The following is a 19,698-nucleotide window of genomic DNA, read 5'->3' as shown; positions in this document are numbered from 1 at the left end:
CTTTCTTTCTTTCTTTCTTTCTTTCTTTCTTTCTTTCTTTCTTTCTTTCTTGAAGGGCTCAATACTAATGTTCAAAACAGTTGGGAGAAGAACAAATATTCGGTCAGCAACCATTTAGGATGTGCAGGCACTGAGCAGAATCGATGCCGTGATGGAACGTGTATTGGGAAGATAGGTGCTAAACAAGTCATCAGTGCAGAAATAACCACAGAAAGGCAACCGTAAAGGAATGTGGGATTACGAGACATGGTATGAGGAATGTACATGGAGGATAGTCGTGGAGATCCATTTGAGACAGATTGGACATTTTAAAAAATGCTTTAAGTGGTTAGTTTTTTTAAAATTTATTAAATTCTAGAATTTTAGTTCCAGTATAGCTGATATACAGTGTTAACGTTGTTTCAAGTGTACAATGCCGTGTTTCGATAATTTTATACATTACCCAGTACTCATCACGAGTGCCCTCCTTCATCCCCACCACCGATTTCTCCCACCTTCCTTGTGGTAACCGTCAGTTTGTTCTTTTAGTGAAGGGCCCGTTTCTTGGTTTGTACCTCTCTCTCTTTTCCCCCTTTCTTTATTTTTTTTCTTAAATTCCACAAATGAGGGAAATCTGTGACTTATTTCACTTCGCATTATACTCTCTAGCGCCAGCCACGTGGTTACAAATGGCAAGATTTCATTCTTTCATATGGGTGAATTGTATTCCATTATGTGGGTATATACACCACGTCTTCTTTATCCATTGGTGTATATACGCCACATCTTCTTTATCCATTGATCCATTCATGGACAATCGGGCTGCTTCCATAACTTGGCTATTGTAAATAAGGCTGTGATAAACATAGGGGTGCGTATATCCTTTCAGATTGATGTTTCTGTAGTCTTTAGGTAAATACCCAATAGTGCAATTACTGGATTGTAGGCTAGTTCTATTTTTAGGTTCTTGAGGAACATTCATACTGTCTTTCCAGAGGCGAAAGCCTCCCCATCAACAGAGACGGAGTGGATATTTTAAACTAAAATGTCAGAGGTTCCGTAAAGTGCACTGAGTTCACATTCTGTGTGAGATGCTGAAATGTGAAAGCTGGAGGTGTGGACTGTGACCTACAAGGAATGTTCAGGAAGGTCTGGGAGGGTTCTGCGGGGCGTGGGATAGAAGAGCTGGGTATGGAAGTCTGGGCTCCTGTCTGCAAGAGGGCTAGAGCTTTCTAAGCAGAGGCAACACAAAACTTAAAAGGCAAGGTCCTAGGAAATACCTCTCCCTCTTTGAAATCCAAATGACTGCACGTTTTAACCTGAGCTTGTCAGCTTTCTTTCTCCAAATTTTATGTGATTGTGCAGAACGTTGGCATGCTGGCTGGAGTCTCAGTGGTGGGTGAGATCCAGTGGTTGGAGGGAACAGGAGCATCTGAGTCCTTGCGTGGCCAAACCGGCTTCCTTCCTGCACTCCCTCCCCCCGGCCCCTCCCTGTTCGTTGCTTTGCATCTGATCATCACAATTTAATAACATTTAATAACACTCCCCTGCCCATTGCAGTGCCGGCCGCCCCTGGGACTTGAGCCTAGATGCGAGTATGAAGGAGAGGGCAGCCAAGGCCTCCAGGTTGCCAGGGACTTGGCTGGAAATCCCGTTTACATTGGGAAAGAGATTTTGAAAATAAATTTGGCACCGGAAGCCATGCCAGCCTTTGTAAAGCTGTGGCAATATTCATAAACCCTCATCATCATGCCCCCCTCCCCCCACCTCTGGGCCAAGCTGACCAATAGGTAGGCATCCGCCTATCCTCACGATGCCACCTTCTGTGGACCCTGGGGGATCCTCTTGCTGTTTGGGTTGGCTCCGGAGCACCATCTTCTGTTTTATGTAATAAGACACATGAGAGAAGCTCTTTGTGCCCAGGCTGTCCGCGTGGGTACTGAGCAAGAGGTCTCGAGGACCCCATCATTTTCAGTATGGTTGAAGCTAGCAAACATTTCTGCGGCCTGGGAAATGTTGATTAACTCTTGGCAAGGTTTTTGTTTTCCGGTGCCATTTTTGCTCCTGGCCAGGATTATCATGACCCAGCTTTGGTTTTAAGATGAAGTTTGCAAATATATGTGCGTGGTGAGGCTCCGTTTTCAGAGAAAACAAGCCAGGGTGTGGCACGGGGCTGATGTCATGTAGCTCTGCAAGGGCTCGCTCAAGCCAACGAGGCTTGCCCTGTGCGGATGGCACCAACTGGGGGCCATGCTTGTTGAGGTCTGTAGGAGGACACGGGTGTTCTGTCCTTCCGAGAAGGTTGTTGCTAGCAAGGGACCCAGCCCGGAGCCTGCTTTCTGATTCATTTTTTGTATTTGCTTTAGACTATCAGGGGAAAGGGCCATTCACATACTTGAGCACGGTGCTGTATTATTTACATCGCTTCCCCTGATACTTTTGTTTGTTTGTTTTTACAGAGAGAGAGAGATCACAAGTAGGCAGAGCAGTAGGTGGGGTGGAGGGGTTGGGGGGGCAGGCTCCCTGCTGAGCAGAGAGCCCGATGTGGGGCTCTATCCCAGGACCCTGAGATCATGACCTGAGCCAAAGGCACAGGTTTAACCCACTGAGCCACCCAGGTGCCCCTTGTTTTTGTTTTTAACGTGGTGTTAAATGTTGGCAGCCTTGTTGGGGGAACAGATTGCTTCGAAATCAACACAGCTGGAAACTGACCACGTATTGTTGTACTTTCTCTTTAGAAATGAAAGAGGCATTTATAGAAAGGCTGGAAAAGGCAGGACTGTCCAGAATTGCTTTAGAGATGTATTTTCTTCCAAGTCTGGTTCACGATGAATGTCACACCTCGGTGTCCAAACGGACCCACTCTTCTTTCTTTGTGAAGTTGCGGTTTGTTGGGAACAATAAACTCGAGAGGTTTGCAGCAGTCCATGCTTGGGAGGGCGGAGTCTCTTCAAAGCTGCCTCTCTCTGCTGAAGTGTGGTCTTCAGAGCTGAGGGAAGAAAGCCTGGTGTGTGGTGGTGTTCTGTGAGCCCTGCCTGACGCCTTGAAAACCTCATCAGAGTCACTCCCGGCCTCTCACTGGGTTCCTCTTTCAGGGATGGGAAAGTAAGTGAATGATGGAATTTTGGTGCCTGTGTGTCTGTGATTTTTGATTTGATGCGCTGTCGAAAATGAAGGCAGCGTGGATTCTGATGATGTCGTTCAACCGGGTTTTGTGTGTCTCCTACAAGTATTTTTCTTGTTGGTGTCAGAAGAGAAGCAGGAGCCTCTCTCTCACATCTTGGGGACTTTGTTTTTGTCTTGGTCATTTATTCCTTTAGCCTCTGTGCCAAGGGCTTCTCTCTCTCTCTCTCTCTCTCTCTTTCATACTCTTTCTTTGCAGAGATGTTTTAATGATTTGTGGTGTTATAATCGTGAGTTGCTAATCGTCAGGTGCTAGGGTAGAATAATTCATTGCTCTCTTTTTCAAAGGCAGTTTTCCCCACAAATAGCTATCTCTCTGGCCATCTCTCTTGTAAGAGCTGAGTTAGAAACGAAGAAGAGAGAGGCGTAGGAATTTCAGAGTAACTTTTGCTTTTGGTTTGCTTACGTGACAACGGGGGAGCCTTTTTCAGAGGCAAAATATATTTTACCTTTATTTTGTTTTAACAGAGAGGATGACAGGGTTGTGTCTGCTGGGATTACTGGAATTACCGGTCACCTGTGTTGGAACAGAGATGTAGTCATCTGGACAAATGGAATTTGTCATGCATCTCTCATGAGGGTGTTTAAAATAGCATCCTCCAGCTCTTTGATTGAAGCCCATTGAGAGGAATTGTTGGAATTGGGCCACACGTCTATTGGGATTTTCACCATCAGACCCAGCCCTTAGCATTGTTGTGGGTAAGGCAGCACAGCTCTCTCTATATCCACCATATGTCTGGACAAGGCAGTATGTATCGTGTAACTGACTAACTTAGTAACATATTCTGAGTGACCATCTGAACTCCAGGAGGAGGAAAGTGAATAGTGAGTTTTGAATCTTACAAAATACATAGATGAGCCCAAAGGAGGAGACCTCTGAGAAGTCCTGTGACAATGGAGATGGACCTGAAAGGCTTTCTCTGTGTTGGCTACTGCCAAGCATATTTTTCCGTGGCTTTATACAGCTTGGCAGAATTGATCTTGATTCTGGATTTTGAAGGGGTAGAAAAAAAGAGTCAATTACATATTACCTTGGACTGAGATAATCTGACCAGTTATGCTCATGAATTTCTTAAGTGACTTTTTTTTTTTTAAATGAGACTACAGATTCGTTCTCTAAGTGATTATAATTAACAGCTACGTAAGACATGTCTGTGCTCTTCCATATGTGATAGCTCATGGCTCTCCTCTCCAGCCCAGTGAGGCAGGCATGAGTATCATTTCCCCATTTTTATAGTCGAGGATATCGAGGGTCGGGTGAAAAGTGACTCTGGAGGTCACTTGGTGAGTGAAGTGCCGGACGTAAGCTGGGTTTTTAAAAGCTCATCATCACATGCTCCCCTTCCCGCATTCTCTCTGGTCATCCTTGAACTACTTCCATTGTAGAATAGGGGAATGAGCTCCAGACTGGGTGTTAGAGACCTGGATTCTGATTCCGACCCAGTCATTGCTAGCTCTGTGATGTCGAGCCATCACTGACATCTTTGGATGTCATCTTCCCGCAAGGAGAAGATGTCTTTGATGTCTTAAGTCTTTTTGTGTGTTGAGAATCTCTCTCCCGGGCCTTGCCCAGGGCTGGCGTCAGTGCTGTAATGCACCCCCAGTGATGCAGAGAAGAAGGGAGGGAGAAAAGTTCGAACCGTCAGTGTTCTTAGCCAGCTCTGCTTTGGTTTCCCCTGCCAAGCATGAAGACACCCAGGATCTCCTTAAGTGAGGAATATCTTGGGTCCTTAAGAGGCTACTCAGATTTCTGAGCTGGCATGTCTCAGTCTGTTCCTCAGAGAGGAGGAGGCACAAGAGGAGAGGAAGAGAGAGAAGCTTAAGCAGATTCCTCGCCCAGCGCTGAGCCCGATCACACGATCTTGAGCCAAAATCAAGAGTTGGATGCTTAACCACCTGAGCCACCCAGGTGCCCCATCAGCCCGTTCTTTTGTATCCATCAACAAAATTATTTGAGCCAAACTCTCTGTAGTTTCAGTCCAGGGATGAGCACATGGCTTACATTCCCACCTGGTCCCTGAAGAAGCGATCACCTCCTTGCACGAGCCCATCTGTTACCGTATTCCTTTTTGAAACAGGGTAAAGTGTAAATAAATATTACTCTCTCCCTCTTTTAGGTGTTTCTGCTTATGGCAAGTCATTGACAGATACGGTCCGGGCAGAAGAGTGGGAAGGCGTTGTTTATTCTCCCTCCATAGTTAAATCTACCAGTTGTTTACAGATCAAATGAGAGAATTGTAAGATACTGAGATAAGGGTGATGATATCAGACTGACATTAAAAAGGGAAAAAAATCTATAGCTGACATCATCTACTGGTTCTGTTCTTATGTACAAGAAAGAACAGAGAAGTTGGAATGACCACCTCTCAGCCGGGAGGAAAGGGCAGCTCTCCTGGGTAAAGAGGGTTAGCGTTCTGATACTGGTATTTTCATCCTTAAGTGACCGAGAACCTTATTCATGAGCATGGTCTGCATTTGGGGAAGGTGTGCTCTGCCTGGTGCTTGGGTGCTCGGCACTCACAGACCTCCTGGGTGGGACGTGGTTTTCCGCATGAGGAGATGAGAGCTGCACATTCCCAGGCTAGCCCCTTGCTTCGGCTGCAGTATCTCTGTTCCCACTCTTACGCTGTGATTTTGACATTATCCTTGTGTCTCTCCCCATAGGCAGGAAGCGAAACCCTGGCCTTAAAATTCCAAAAGAAGCATTTGAACAACCTCAGCCCAGTTCCACGTAAGTTGGCAAGATCGTCGTCTTAATCCAAACACTTCCCTTTACAGATTTCCAGGGAAGGGGGGTTCATTTTTGGACTGATGAGCAAGCCTTGACTATGGGAATCACTGTTAGAAAGAAGAGCCCTTTGGAGGGGGGAGCCATGTGCTTGCTGTTCTGAGACCTCAAATAATCAGGTCAGTCCATCTGTATTGAATGAGTAGCTTCGAACTCAGCCTCTTACATTACTGGTTGGCAGAAAATTGAGTGTCACAAATGTGTTTGGCAGATGGGGTCCTATGGTGTTCAGAGAGGTCCCTGGACCTGGATTTTTTGCCTTTTCTGTATAGACTTGAGCAAATCAGCAAATCCCTGGGAGTACCACTACTATAAAACTGGAGTAGAGATGGAATGCTGGTATTTGGTAAGGACTCAGTTTCCCAACACCTCAATTCTGTTGCATATAAATAGAAAGCAAAATGAGGTAAAGGAACCTTTTTTAGAACTTTGGCCCAAATCCCTAAGTGTGCTCAGGTCCTGGTGAAGCAGGATACCATCTCCCTTAGCCTCCCTCTTATTTCTTTTACTCTCTGTGGGGTGGTGAGAGTGCCTCCTGTCCAGTTGGGGGTATGACCACCTTACAAAGCATCTGCTTGGGAGGAATGGGAATTGGCAAGGAAAAAAAAGTCACCACACGAAGTTCTACAGAGGCAGCACAAGCATAGGGAAAGGCCATCCCCATGGAAGCTTGAGTTTTCAAGGCTGTTGGTCAGCTCTACGAAAGTGCCTCCCTTTCTGAAGGTTTCTGACCTTAAACACGATCTGTCCTATCAGAAAGTGCACCTTCTAGTGATGGAATGTGCTAGTAAAGATGATCACGTCTACTGTAAGACTTTGTTGAGGCCGTTAGCCTTACCCTGCAGTGGTATGAACAAACGTCCCACTCAAGAACCTCTAAATACAGAGCGAAAGTACACTCCTCCAGGTTCTGCTCTGTAGCTTGAGGGCCAAGCTCACCTTAGAGGGGTCCTTTCCTGAGGCTGTAGCAGGAGGTTCTTTCCATATCTGTTATCGAGATTGCTGTTTTTGATGTTTTTTTGTTGTTGTTTGTGTTTTGTTTTTGTTGGACCTATGACCTGTGTAATTCATAACATCTCCTCTCGATTGGTTTCTCAAGAGTTTAGAGTCAAACACATTACTTCCCTGTACTATCTGTATAGGTCTCTCTGTGATATACTTTTAAAACTTTTCAACTTGAAATTATTGTAGATTCACGGGAGACGACAAAGAAATGCGTAGGGAAGTCTCATGTACCCTTCCCCTAGGTTGTGTCCTCCCCTCCATGTTCACATCTTAACACAGCTACAGCCCGATATCAAAACAGAGTGGCATTGGTACAAACCATTACTCTTCTAAGTACCCGTGTGTGTGTGTGTGTGTGTGCGTGTGTGTGTAGCTATATGCAATTTTGTCACATGTGTAGCCTTAGGGAACCACTACCATAATCAAGATACTCAATAGTATCAATACCACAAGATTCTCTGATGTTATTCTCTTACAGTCATACCCACCTCTAACCCCCAGCCCTAATCTCTGGTAACCACTCCCCTGTTCCCCATTTCCATCGTGTTGTCTCATGGTTGTTACATCAACCGAACCATTCACCTCCAATTGGAGACTCTGGCTTTTCCATGCAGAATCGTTTCCTTGAGTTCATTCAAGCTGTTGCATGTATCAGTAGTTCTTTCCTTGTTATTGCTGAATCCATTCCATGGTGTGGCTACACCACAGTTTGTGGAACCCCTTTAGCCTTTGAAGGAGATACGGGTAGTTTCAGTTTGGGGCTGTTTTGACGAAAGCAAGTTCCTGAGTGAAATTAAGTCTTCATTTTCCTGGGACATATGTCCAGTAATGCAATTGCTGGGTTATTCAGTAAATTCACTTTTGAAATAACTTCCAAGATATTTTCCAGAGTGGTTGTACCATTTTACATTCTTACTGGCAATTTGAGAAAGATCCAGTTTCTCTGCAGCCCTGCCAATATTAACACTATTTTCCTTTTCAGTCATCCTATTTTTTAAAAACTTACTTATTTATTTGTGTGTGAGGGGGAGAAAGTGCAAGTTGGGGGGAGGGGCAGAAGAAGAGGGAGTGGGAGAATCTTAAGCAGACTCCACACCCGACTTGGAGCCCAGTGCAGGGCTTGATCTCACAACCCCGAGATCATAAGCTGAGCTGAAATTAAGAGTCAGACACTTAACTGACTGAGCCACCCAGGTGCCCCATTAGCCATTCTGATAGATATATAATACTCTATCATTACAGTTCTCATTCTTATTTGTGTAATGGCTCATGATGCTGATGAATATTTTTAGGTGTTTATTTTCCATCCATATATCTTTGATGGTGAAATGTCTGTGTACATCTTTGCCTACTTCCTAATTAGATTACTTTTTTAATGTTGAGTTTTGAGAGCTCTTTCTATATTCTAGACACAAGGAGTTTGTCAGATATGTGATTTAAAAACATATTCTCCCAGTCTATAATTTGTCTCTTCATCCTTTTATTTTGATGAAATCCCATCTAGCAATTTTTCCTCTGATGGGTCATGGTTTTGGTGACAGTTTTAAGAACCCATTGCTTCATACTTTGTTCCTGTTTTTCAAAATAATTTTTGGCTAATTTAGGCTTTTCCCCTTCCCATATTAGTTTTAGAATCGGCTTGTTTACGTCTACAAGTGAACTTGCTGAGGTTTTGGTAGGAATTATGTGTAACCTTAGATCAGTTTGGGGAGAACTGATGTCTTAACTACACCGAGTCTCCTAATCCATGAACCTGGTAGATTTCTAGATTTTCTTTGATGTCTTTCATCAGTATTTTACAGTTTTTATCATATAGGCTCTCTACAGTAGGGTTTGTTAAAATTTATACCTAAGTATTTAATTTTGTAGGGAGCAACTGTAAATGGTACTCTATTTTAAATTTTGGTTTCTACCTGTTAAGGATCAGTATATAGAAATGCAGTAGATTTTTCTGTATCGTTCTTGTATCCTATGACCATACTGAATTCACTTAGTGGTTTTAGGGGCATTTTTGTAGATTCTGTGTGTGTGTGTGTGTGTTTGTAAAGTCTTTATAGAGCTTTCTATGTAGACAATCATGCTACCTGCAAATTGAGACAGCTTTCTTTCTTACTGTATTTTTTCTGTATTCCTGTATTTTAAACTGCATTTTTAAAAACTTTCATTATTTTTTTGCTTTATTTCAGTGGTAGGAATGTCCAGTTCCATATCAGATAAGATTGGTGAGAGCAAGCAACCTCACTTTGTTGTTAGAGGGAAAGAGTTCAATCTTCTACCATTAAGCATGATGTTAGGTTTTTGTAGACTGAGGCTTGGAAAAGTTCCTCTCTAGTTGTGGGGTACTGAGCGTTTTTATTGTTAATGCGTGTCAAATTTTGTTAAGTGCTTTTTTGTGCATCACTTGACAGGATCGTAGGTTTTTCTTCTTTGTACTGTTGATATGGATTACACTGTGATTGATTTTTGAATATTAAACTCACTTTGCATACCCCAAATAAATTCCACTTGGTTGTGGTACATTTTTTTAAATACATTGTTGGATTCAATCTGTTGAAGTTTTGTTGAGGATTTTTATGTCTATGTTCATGAGATATGTTGGTCTGTAGTGGGTTGTTTTGGGTTCTTTTTTCTTCTTCTTCTTTTTTTTTTTTGTGTATGCTGTTATTTTCTGGGTTTGACATTAAGGTAATATTGGCCTCATAAAATAAATTGGTAAGAGTTTCTTCTTCTTTTTTTTGGTTTTGTTTTGTTTTTTTGTTTTTGTTTTTGTTTTTGTTTTCTGGTAAGCACATAAAATCATTATTAATTCTTTTAAAAAATGTTTGCTAAAATTCTCCAGTGAAACAAAATGAGCCGATATATTTCTTATTTTTTTCTGGGACTTTTACAATACAGAATTAATTCAGATAACCTATTTTTTCAAGCTTGGGTAGTTTCTGGTTTACAAGGAATTGGTCCATTCCTTCTAAGTTGTTGAATTTATAAGAGTAACGTTGTTTATAGTATTTCCTGATTATTCTTCGAATGGCTACAGGACATGTTGTGATATCCTTTTTTTCCTGAGACTGGTAATCTGTGCCTTCTCTTATAATCTGTGTCAGTCTTGGTGGAGGTTTATTAATATTATTGATATTTTAAAACATTTTATGTACGTAGGTATTAATTTAGAGAGTGCATGTGCGGGTGGGGGTGAGCAGAGAGTGAAGGAGAGAGAAGCTTAAGCAGACTCCGCATTGGGCGCAGAGCCCTGCTTCGGGCTCGATTTCACGTCCCTGAGCTCAAGACCTGAGCCGAAATCCAGAGTTGGATGTTCAACTGATGGCCCCCCCGAATGCCCTGATTTTGGGGTACATTCTCATGTCCCCCTCCCACTTGTCTTACATTTCTTCCTTTTAAATTTTTAGCCCTCATTTCCTTCTAATTTATATTTTCTCTATTTTATGAATTTTATGAAAGCCACCATAAATCCTACCTTCAGATAAACAAATGAGTAAAAACGTACGCAATGATAAACCTATTTTCTCTGCTGTCTTTCCTTCATGTGGCAGAATAAACTTTAAATTGTATTTTCTTTTTCACTGTGTAAAGCCAAGGGCATCACTTTATCGTTGTAGAGCAGACTACTTTAGCTCACGGGGAGCCTTATTAGCCGTAGTAGTATTTTAATACCGATGCTTATATTCGTAGACCTAAAGAAGTAGCTTCCACATTTTGTGTTTTTCTTGGCAATTTTTGGGGGTTAGCTTGGTGACTCATACCATTTATACCCTGCCTTCTTCTACTGTACGACACAAAAATAAATATCCTGGGACAGAGCGCCGTTCTTCCTGGTTCTGTGTGTGGTCCCTCTGCTGGAGCTCTTTCTCTGAGTAACTGATGCCAGTGTGTCTTGGCTCAGGTTTCTGAACTGTCCCCATACTTGATTGGCAGCAGCTAATTCTGAACTGATTCCATGCTCGTGAATATTATTCTAGTTAACCCTCCCAAGAAGCTCGGGAGGCAGTTACTGTTACTCTTACTTGATAAATGAGAGAATGAACCTGTACAAGGTCAGGTGCTCAGAGCAGTCAAACAGCACCTCGTGGGTAAGAGTTCAGGCTCCAGCTACAATGCCTAGGTTCGCATTTGGGATCTAAACTTCACTAGTTGAATTCCTTAGGCAAATTCCCTAACCCTACTAAGTTGTAGTTTTCCCTTCTGAAAAATGGGAATAAATAATGATGTGGTTGCTGGGAAGAGTAGGCGTCATCATCTGTATTAAGTGTCTGGCCCAGTGCCTGTCCCATTGTACCTTCTCCAGGAAGGTTGCTCCAAGTGTTGTTGCTGTTATTATTACGAATCCACTTAATAATTATTCATGATGCCTATTATATAGTGGAAGAGCTGGCATACGAAGTCAGGGCTCTCCGACTTTCAGGGATATGCTCTGAACCACACATCAGACGGGTCGAGGGTGTGATCAAACCGTCTGTGGCTGGTAAAACAAGAGGCTAGTTTACTGGCTGTGGCTAGTAAAACATCACTTAAGCAGTGGAGATGATATAATTGTGAGGCTCTGGGTTCTAATTTTGCCAGGTCTTCGAATGACTTTAAGTTATTTAGTCTTTTTCTTTGTGAACTCTTCCTGTTAAAGTAGAGTTGTGTAAGTTAAAGAAGATTCTTCATACAAAGGGTCTGGCACAGTCTCTGGCCCAAGTAGGTGCTTAATAAATATTATCAAATAGATGAACAATGGTTGTCATAATAACCAGTAAACTGATTACTTATTACTTAGAATTACAAATAAATAATTATTATAATAAGCTAAAACTCATTCATATAAAAGCAAATAATATGCATGGAGCACTGGGTGTGGTTCATAAACAATGAATGCTGGAACACTGAAAAGAAATAAAATAAAATAAAATAAAATAAAATGGAAAAAAAAAAGCTAATACTAGGGGCACTGGCTTAGGTCATGATCTCAGGGTCTGCTCTGTGAGGAGCCTGCTTCAGCTTCTCTCTCCCTCTGCCTCCTTTCCCCACTTGTGCGGCCTCTCTCTCTCTCTCTCTCTCAAAAACAGACAAACAAAAACAAAAACAAAAATAAAAATCTAATACTAGGTGACTTTTGGAGCACCTTTGACCTTCCAGGGAAGGGATTTCATAATAAGCCTGTTTCTTTCCCCAGAGGACTAAAATATTGAATAAGCAACAGAGAACTTATACCCACAATTTAACCTCCTGCAGAGACCCAGTGTTCCAGGCAAACTAATATGCCCAGCCCTGGACAGAACACAGTGTCTGCAAATCTAATATAAGCTGTCAGCCTTGGCCCCATCATTTGATGCTTTTGGCAGAACTGATGAGCCCAAGGGCCTCAGGCTTGGGTGCGTTGATCGTTTTCATTTGAGGGGGCCTGGGTGTTGGGAGTAGGTTCCTTAGATTCAATCAGACTTGGACTGAATCATGGCCTTACCACTTGGGAGCAAGGTAGTTAAACTCTGGGCCATACGGTTTCTCATCTGGACCATGGGAGTAATGATACTCAGAGAGAGAGAGAGAGTGTGTGTGTTTAAAGAATTAAATGAGATATAGGTAAAGCTTTGCATTCAGTTCAGCCTCTATTCCTTTCACTTTAGGTCAAGACTGAGATTCAAGTGGCATGAGTTTTATTTTCAGCTCTGTTGAGCTGGATGGCTTTAGCAAATTCTGGGCTTTTCTGGGTTCCATTTTTCTCTTTCTGGAAAATGGCATGACCCCCCTCCTATTAGGTAGAGGCATATACTGCAAGGTTAGTACAACGTTGGAGTTCAGCAAACTTTTTTTACAAAGGCCAGCTAGTAAATATTTCAGGTTTACCTGGAGCCCAGTGGCCCCTGTCGGATGGTCCTCATAGTTTATTTTCCTACAACTTTTTAAACTTGAAAACAGTCATTCTTAGCTGGGCCACAGGCTGTAATTTGCAAAGCCATGTCTGAGTACTGGAGTACCAGACCTGGAAACAGTCTTACCCAATGCCCTCCTTGGATGGCAAGAAAATGGAGGTAGCCCCCCAAAACTAGTGACTTTCCTGTTGCTTCCTCCTTTTTCAAAGGAAGAGTACGGAACAACTGCAAGAGATTTTTTTTTTATTTATAAGAGTCACACATTTCAAGTAATAGTTGTCTTTCATTCAAAGTTCCATTGCAGTTAGTACAAATCATCGATGATGAAGGAAAAATCGTTCTGGAAATTTTAAGAATGAGAAATCAGATTTTTAGAAATGTAATCTTCTGGAAAGTATTTCTGAAGAAAAATCCCCTTCTCACTCATACACACAAGACATATAAAAACATCACTGGAGTGTACTGGGGTGTGCGTGTGTATTTTCTTCTGTATCTATCCCTGCCAGTTCCTGGTTTTAAGTTAGTCTAGAAAAACTTTATTTTAGGTATTCTGTGCTTTTTAAAGGGATCTTGAGGTATGGGAAGGCTTGCCATTAAAACCTTAAATATATGTTTGTGTTTATATGCCCATTTTTTCCTTATTGCTTTATTTAGTTAGTTTTAGCAGAAGGGGCAGAATTATAACACAGTAGGCCTGGGGAAATTGCCAAGGGCTGGGATTCTTTTCTCCCTTCCTATCTTCTTGCCTTCGTTCTATTTTCCTTTGGATGTTTCTAGAGACAGTTCTGCATGGAATGTCCTCTTAGGGAGACCTGGGTCTCTTTGGTCACCTTTGATTCTGGCATTCCTGGGATTCTTTTTTTTTTTTTTTTTTTTTTGTGGTGATACTTTTGGTGCCTTTATTTTGAGAAAATGCTTCTTGAAGCTCTTGGTTGGTTGCATGGCCAGACCAAACATCTTTCTCTTGGGTGGGTTGGTATCCACCCAGGTGGTATTGAAGTAGTAGAAATAAATGCAGATGAGGGGACTCTATGGTTTCTCTATGGAGACACAAGATCAGCCAACCTCCAGCTGCTGAGATGGCCCCCGGATAGTGTGTGTCCTGTGTATGGAAGAAATGTCACAACTGTCTTAGTCTGATAGCAGGAAGTATTCTGACCTGAAAATCAGGAGATCGGGGTTAATTGTGATCTTGGGAAGTCCCATCACCACTCTGGGCCTTTTTCCGTCTATGAACATGGGGACTAGAGAGATTTGGAATTATTATGGTTTATGAATTTTGTGAGTTAACATAACCATATGCTAATTATTAGGTTTTTTTAAATAATTATGGGAAAATGTGGTGGAATAATTGGGTACATTGGTGCCAATGAAAGAAAAAAGTTTGGGGCTTACTAGAATAGTATAATTATTTACATAATTCTTTACACCTAGCTCATATTTATTGGTTATTTCCTGCATGCCAGCCATTGTGCTAAGCCCATTTTACTTGGACTATCTCAGGATATACTAATATCCTCATGTTAAAGAAGAAAAAGAAGCTCAAAGAGATTAAGTCATTTATTCATTTTGTTTTTTTTTTTTTTGAAGATTTATTTATTTTAGAGACACAGCATGAGAGCAAGCACAGGGTGGAGTTGGGTAGGAACAGACAGAGGGAAAAGGAGAGAATCTTAAGCAGGTTCCCCGCTGAACACAGAGCCCACCTTGGGGCTGGATCCTACAACCTCGAGATCATGACCAGAGCCAAAATCAAGAGCCAGATGCTCAACAAACTGAGCCACCCAGGCACCCCGGAGATTAAGTCATTTAAACCCAAATATATTTTATTCCAAATCCTGCATTATTAACACTTTTACTGATGAACTTCCAACTTAACCCTAAGGAAAACTCTCTTTAGTCATATATGATTTGGGAAGGCATAGTTGACTAAATACGTCATGTTTTTTCTTTTCCCCCCTTTTCTTTCTTAGGCCACCTCGAGACTTGGACTCTAAAGCTTGCATTTCTATTGGAAATCAGGTAAGAAAAAAATATCACGTTGCCAGTTAATATCTTGACCAGTTCCTAGGTATGCTTTCTGACTGGCCATTGGAAAATTTATTTTCCGTAGCATGCCGTCAGGGGATGGGTCACAAAGTTTGAGTTTAGCAGAAGTGGTGGGTGGCACTCTGGCTGTTTTGGATGCCTTATTGAAATCAGGCTAGTGTTGCCCTGATGGAAGGTATTTGAGAGGAGTGGTTGACTCGCTTTGGGGTGCATTCCTTAAAGTCCAAGGGTAGATCTAATTGCCATCAGTCAGCAAATGGATTAAATGTGTGAGGAAGGGGCTAAGGAGCCACAGTGTAGATCACGCAAAGTGAGTTTAGAGCCGAGTTGGAGCTGGATGTCTGCACTGCCTGTGATGAGCAGGTGGCATACTCCGCCAGTCTGAACATCTCCTGGTGCTTCCTGCTGGCAGGGGCTCCTTGGATAAAGCTTCTAGATCAGAAGCTTCTGGACCAGAAATAACCCTTAGAATGTTGGGGGAAGCCAGAGAGGGGACAAGGTAGTCTATGTCCTTAAATTTTTTCTTTACTCTTGTATTATTATTTTCTCTCTTGCAGAACTTTGAGGTGAAGGCAGATGACCTGGAGCCCATAATGGAGCTGGGGCGGGGTGCGTACGGGGTGGTGGAGAAGATGCGACATGTGCCCAGCGGGCAGATCATGGCGGTGAAGGTAGAGTTGACAGTCCCCAAACACTTTCTGTCTGTGGTATATACATTCATCCATCTCAACCGCAAATCAGTTCTTTTCGTAGAAGCAAAACAATCAGCAATGGAGTCAAACAAAGAAGGTTATCTGTAGGGAATAATATTTCCCTCCAAATGTCTGGAAAATCCTTCCTTGGTATGAGTTGCATTTACTGGTCGTTTTTTTGTTTTGTTTTGTTTTGTTTTGTTTTGTTTTTTTAACTGATAAATCCAACCCCCTCCTTTTAACTTTTTATGGAACCACCATGTCATCACACTTAAAAGAATTATCAGTACTTCTTTAATGTCAAGGAATACTGGCTCCAAAATAAATCACCTTGATTATCACTTTTTTTTTTTTTTTTTTTTTTTTGCTGGTTGGTTGTTGAAGTCAAAATCCAAATAAAAGTTCACATACTGCATTTGGTTATTATGTCTCAAATGTTTCTTTCATTCTAATATTCTGTTGCTTTTAAAGAATGGTCCCCAAAAATCAGGAAATGAGAATTGAGGGAGAAAATTTTGTCCATTTGTGGGAAAAGGGAGGGTAAAGGCATCTTGAGTGATGGCATTGTTTTTGAGCTGGAAAAAGAAATTGGGAATCATTGCATATTTCTTGAGTACGTGCTCAAGGGACTTTGGGGACCTACCTTCTGTACATGTGTTCATGGATTTGGCCCATTGTTAGGGACGCGGATGTCAGATGACTTGGACCCCTTTGTTTTTGGAGAATGGAGATATATTTCCCTTGCCTTGTAGATTTTGCAATGTGTTCTTCTGCAGACTTTTTGCTAATTAGGCCAAAAATATAAAAGCCTGTATGTAGTATTTTTAGTATGATATTTTGTTTATTTGTTATTATATATTTATTTAATTATATTATATTTTTACTGTTATTTAATGACAAAATCGTCTTTCTTTAAGACTACATTTGTTGGCGTGACAGGTGTCTTTCCTCTCGGAATCCCTGGGATAGGAACAAACAGTCTCTCCATTTCTGCTTGATTCCATCCATTTCGGAGAGCTCTGTCCATTCTTCTTTAGTTGCTACTTAGTCCAAATATTCTTATTTCTTCCCAAAGAGGGGCTTTTAGTTTTTTTTGTGGGATCCCGAGTCAGCCACAAAGTTACGAATACTCTGGTCTCTACCAAACGGCCACAACACAATAGAGCAGGTTGTTTTTGTGACTTGGAAGGAAATATGCTTGCCAACATTTGCCCATCTTCTGAAATATAGTATCAGTTGGCTTCTTGCTGGGGATTTTTCAGGAAATCTACTGAAAGTCTTCCTTATTTCTCATTTGGTACAAATAGCTAATCACTAGGGTAAATACTTGGAAGGTCATTGCTAGAACTTGTGCTATGAGTTTTGTGGTATTTTTGGGACGGGACTCCTCAAGATCCCTGCCTTATTTGCTGACTCATCCTCAGGGCAGTAACCATCCGTCTTTCCTTGCATTCCCATTCAGCGGATCCGGGCCACAGTAAACAGCCAGGAGCAGAAGAGGCTACTGATGGATCTGGATATTTCCATGAGGACAGTGGACTGTCCTTTTACAGTCACCTTTTATGGCGCACTCTTCCGGGAGGTAGGTGATCCTCAGTTCAACATCTGAGGAGAACAGACACTTAAAAAGGAGTTTCTCTAATCCCTCAAAGGCAATGCACCCTCCTGGCACTCTTTCTCATTGGACGTGTCTTCTCTAGAGAGATTCCTGCTCGGGCGGTCATGACATGCCTTGATGCAAAGTTGGCTTGAAATGACAACCTTTCCAAGTGTGGGGAGCCCTTTTGAAGACACTGAGGCTCCCTTTCTCCATTTTGTTTTGGTTTATTTTGTTGTGGTTCGCTCTATCAATTGTCTGTAGGCTAATTTAGGTAGATTACTTAAAATCTGAAATATTATGGTCTGGTGGCCAAATGATAAGCTTTGTTTACCTGTTTATGTACCCCCAGAGGCTTACAAGGATCTCTTTGCTTTACCCCTGCTTTCCCTTTCCCATGATATGGATTATGATGCTTCAAACAGCTATTGGATGAACTATTGCCAGTGTCCCAGGTGGGAGGTCAAACATGGAGTAGGCCTGTAGACCTAATCCCTAGAAGACAGGAACCATCAAGTCCCAGCTTTCTGGGAATCTGTTGCTTCTGACTATTGGTACTGATGTATTTATTTATAATGTTTTTAAAAAATTTGAGTTGACACACAATGTCCCATTAGTTGCAGGTTGTACAACGTAGGGATTCAACTTCTCTTTGCATTATGGGTGGTCACCGCAAGTGTAGCAACTGCCTTCACCATACAATTCTATTATATCATTAACCGTATTCCCTCTACCGTGCCTTTTATTCTAGTAAAGGTTACTTCATTCCATAGCTGGAGTAACCCTCAGTGTTTAGACCCTTTCTTTATCAAGGAGTAGGGGATCCCATGCAGGTTCTTCTTGGCTATCTGCTAGTTGGCTCTTGGGAAACGAACTTGCTTGTCTGTAAATTCCTTTGAGACCTTGAAGGGAAATTGTACATTTCCTCCAAAAACTTGAGTACGAGAACAGTTCTTTGTGACAGGTATTAACTGCTTCCCCTTCTTTTCCTTTTCTGTCCCTCTCTAACAATCTCTGAACCAATTCATCTCCAGGGTGATGTTTGGATCTGCATGGAGCTCATGGATACGTCGCTAGATAAATTCTACAAACAAGTGATTGATAAAGGTCAAACAATTCCAGAGGACATCTTAGGGAAAATAGCAGTTTCTGTGAGTACATCATGGACCCTACTACAAGGAGCATGTGAGAAGTCTAGACCTGATGTATCTCTCATTCCCTACTGTGAGCATACACTAGCAGGACTAGAGCTGCCCTCCAGCACATGTCTGTTGGATGCAGAAGTGCCTCTGTGGACAAATAAATGAGTGCTTTTCTTTCTGGGTTCTGTGTAGAATATTCTACCACTGACTTGGTCTGGTAAACTCTCTGTTAAAATACCTGTAAGCAGTGCCCCCCTTTGCTATGACCCCATTCCTGGTGTCTACATTCTAATCTTAGTTTCCTCTGATTTTCATTTGTAGATTTTTAAATGTTTTCTTAAGGCTAATAAGGCATAGAAAGAAGCAGAAGAAAAGGAAATGGAAAGAAAGATTGCCCTCTTAATGGTTGTTGAGACTCATGAGGGTGGAGAGAAAAAAAGTGCTGGAGGCCAAAAGAAACACCAGCTAGATGAGTGGGACACCCTTTCTACTGTGAGATCCGGTCCTCTCTGGTGGGTGGAGGTCAAGGAGTGTAGCTTCCTGTGTATTTTCCTGGATAGGGCCTCCGCTGTTGGAGAAAATACCTTACCTGGTGATGTTAAGCGAGGGATAATAATCCTGAGTATACTTAACATTCAGTTTCTTTCCAGTGATGGAGAAAAATCTATCTTGTGTTTTACCTGCAGATTGTAAAAGCGTTAGAACACTTACACAGTAAGCTGTCTGTCATTCATCGAGGTAAGCGTGCATGGAGTTCCTTTGGCTCTTCCTTTTATAACATCCATTTCTTTTACTCAGACTTTTCTTCCCCCATGGGTGGAAGTGGAAATGAGTCAGGCCATAGAACTGGAGGGTTTTCCTTCCCAGAGGAATAGCAGATCATATAAGTAGCTGCTTTTCTCTTGTCTGAGGACACAAGAAGCCCTGGTCTTTTTATTACACCTAAATTGAATATAAAACATGTGTTGCCAAGCACAGCTCTGGGATTACCCCACTGAGAATTTTAGAGAATGGGATAAAAATGCCTGTTGTATTGACTGTGGCCTAGGAGCTTCTTAGAAAAGCAGATTCATGGGTCCCCAGACCACCAGAATCTCCATCTTTAAAAAGATCCCCAGGTAATTTTTGTATGCCTTAAAGTATGAAAAGTTCTGGTATTAAAGTACTGCTTTTTCAGGCAGCAGGAGGCAGGATAAAATGAAAAAAAAATTGATAGATTTATCTCTTCTTCCTTTACCTCCTCTGTTTTCCTTCCTATTGACCTCTCATCTTTCCGTCTGTCCATCCATCCATCCATCCATCCATCATCCACCCATATATCCATTCTTCCATCTTAACATCCATCCATCTGTCCGTCCATCCATCCATCCATCCATCCATCCATCCATCCATCCAT

The 19,698-nt window shown here is 42.0% G+C and overlaps 1 protein-coding gene across 5 annotated transcripts in view; it reads left to right on the top strand.

Moving 5' to 3' along the window:
• Nucleotides 1-19,698, top strand: part of LOC111158041 (mitogen-activated protein kinase kinase 6) — a 117,920-nt gene that overhangs the window by 69,410 nt on the left and 28,812 nt on the right. For 3 of the 5 annotated variants that reach the window (XM_022519836.1, XM_022519838.1, XM_022519837.1), the window contains exons 2-7: nt 5,827-5,893; nt 14,796-14,844; nt 15,429-15,542; nt 17,026-17,145; nt 18,195-18,311; nt 18,989-19,040. In XM_022519836.1, coding sequence (XP_022375544.1) covers nt 5,827-5,893; nt 14,796-14,844; nt 15,429-15,542; nt 17,026-17,145; nt 18,195-18,311; nt 18,989-19,040 — 519 coding nt within the window. Of the gene's footprint in view, nt 1-3,029; nt 3,085-3,774; nt 3,862-5,826; nt 5,894-14,795; nt 14,845-15,428; nt 15,543-17,025; nt 17,146-18,194; nt 18,312-18,988; nt 19,041-19,698 lie in introns of those variants that run through there. The other 2 variants (XM_022519840.1, XM_022519839.1) reach the window with 2 other exon arrangements.

Source organism: Enhydra lutris, unplaced genomic scaffold (genome assembly GCF_002288905.1).
Source record: "Enhydra lutris kenyoni isolate GAN:26980312 unplaced genomic scaffold, ASM228890v2 scaffoldscaffold57, whole genome shotgun sequence".
Taxonomy (NCBI): domain Eukaryota; kingdom Metazoa; phylum Chordata; class Mammalia; order Carnivora; family Mustelidae; genus Enhydra; species Enhydra lutris.
The sequence above is the reverse complement of the archived record's forward strand: the minus strand, read 5'-3'. Positions and strand labels throughout refer to the sequence as shown.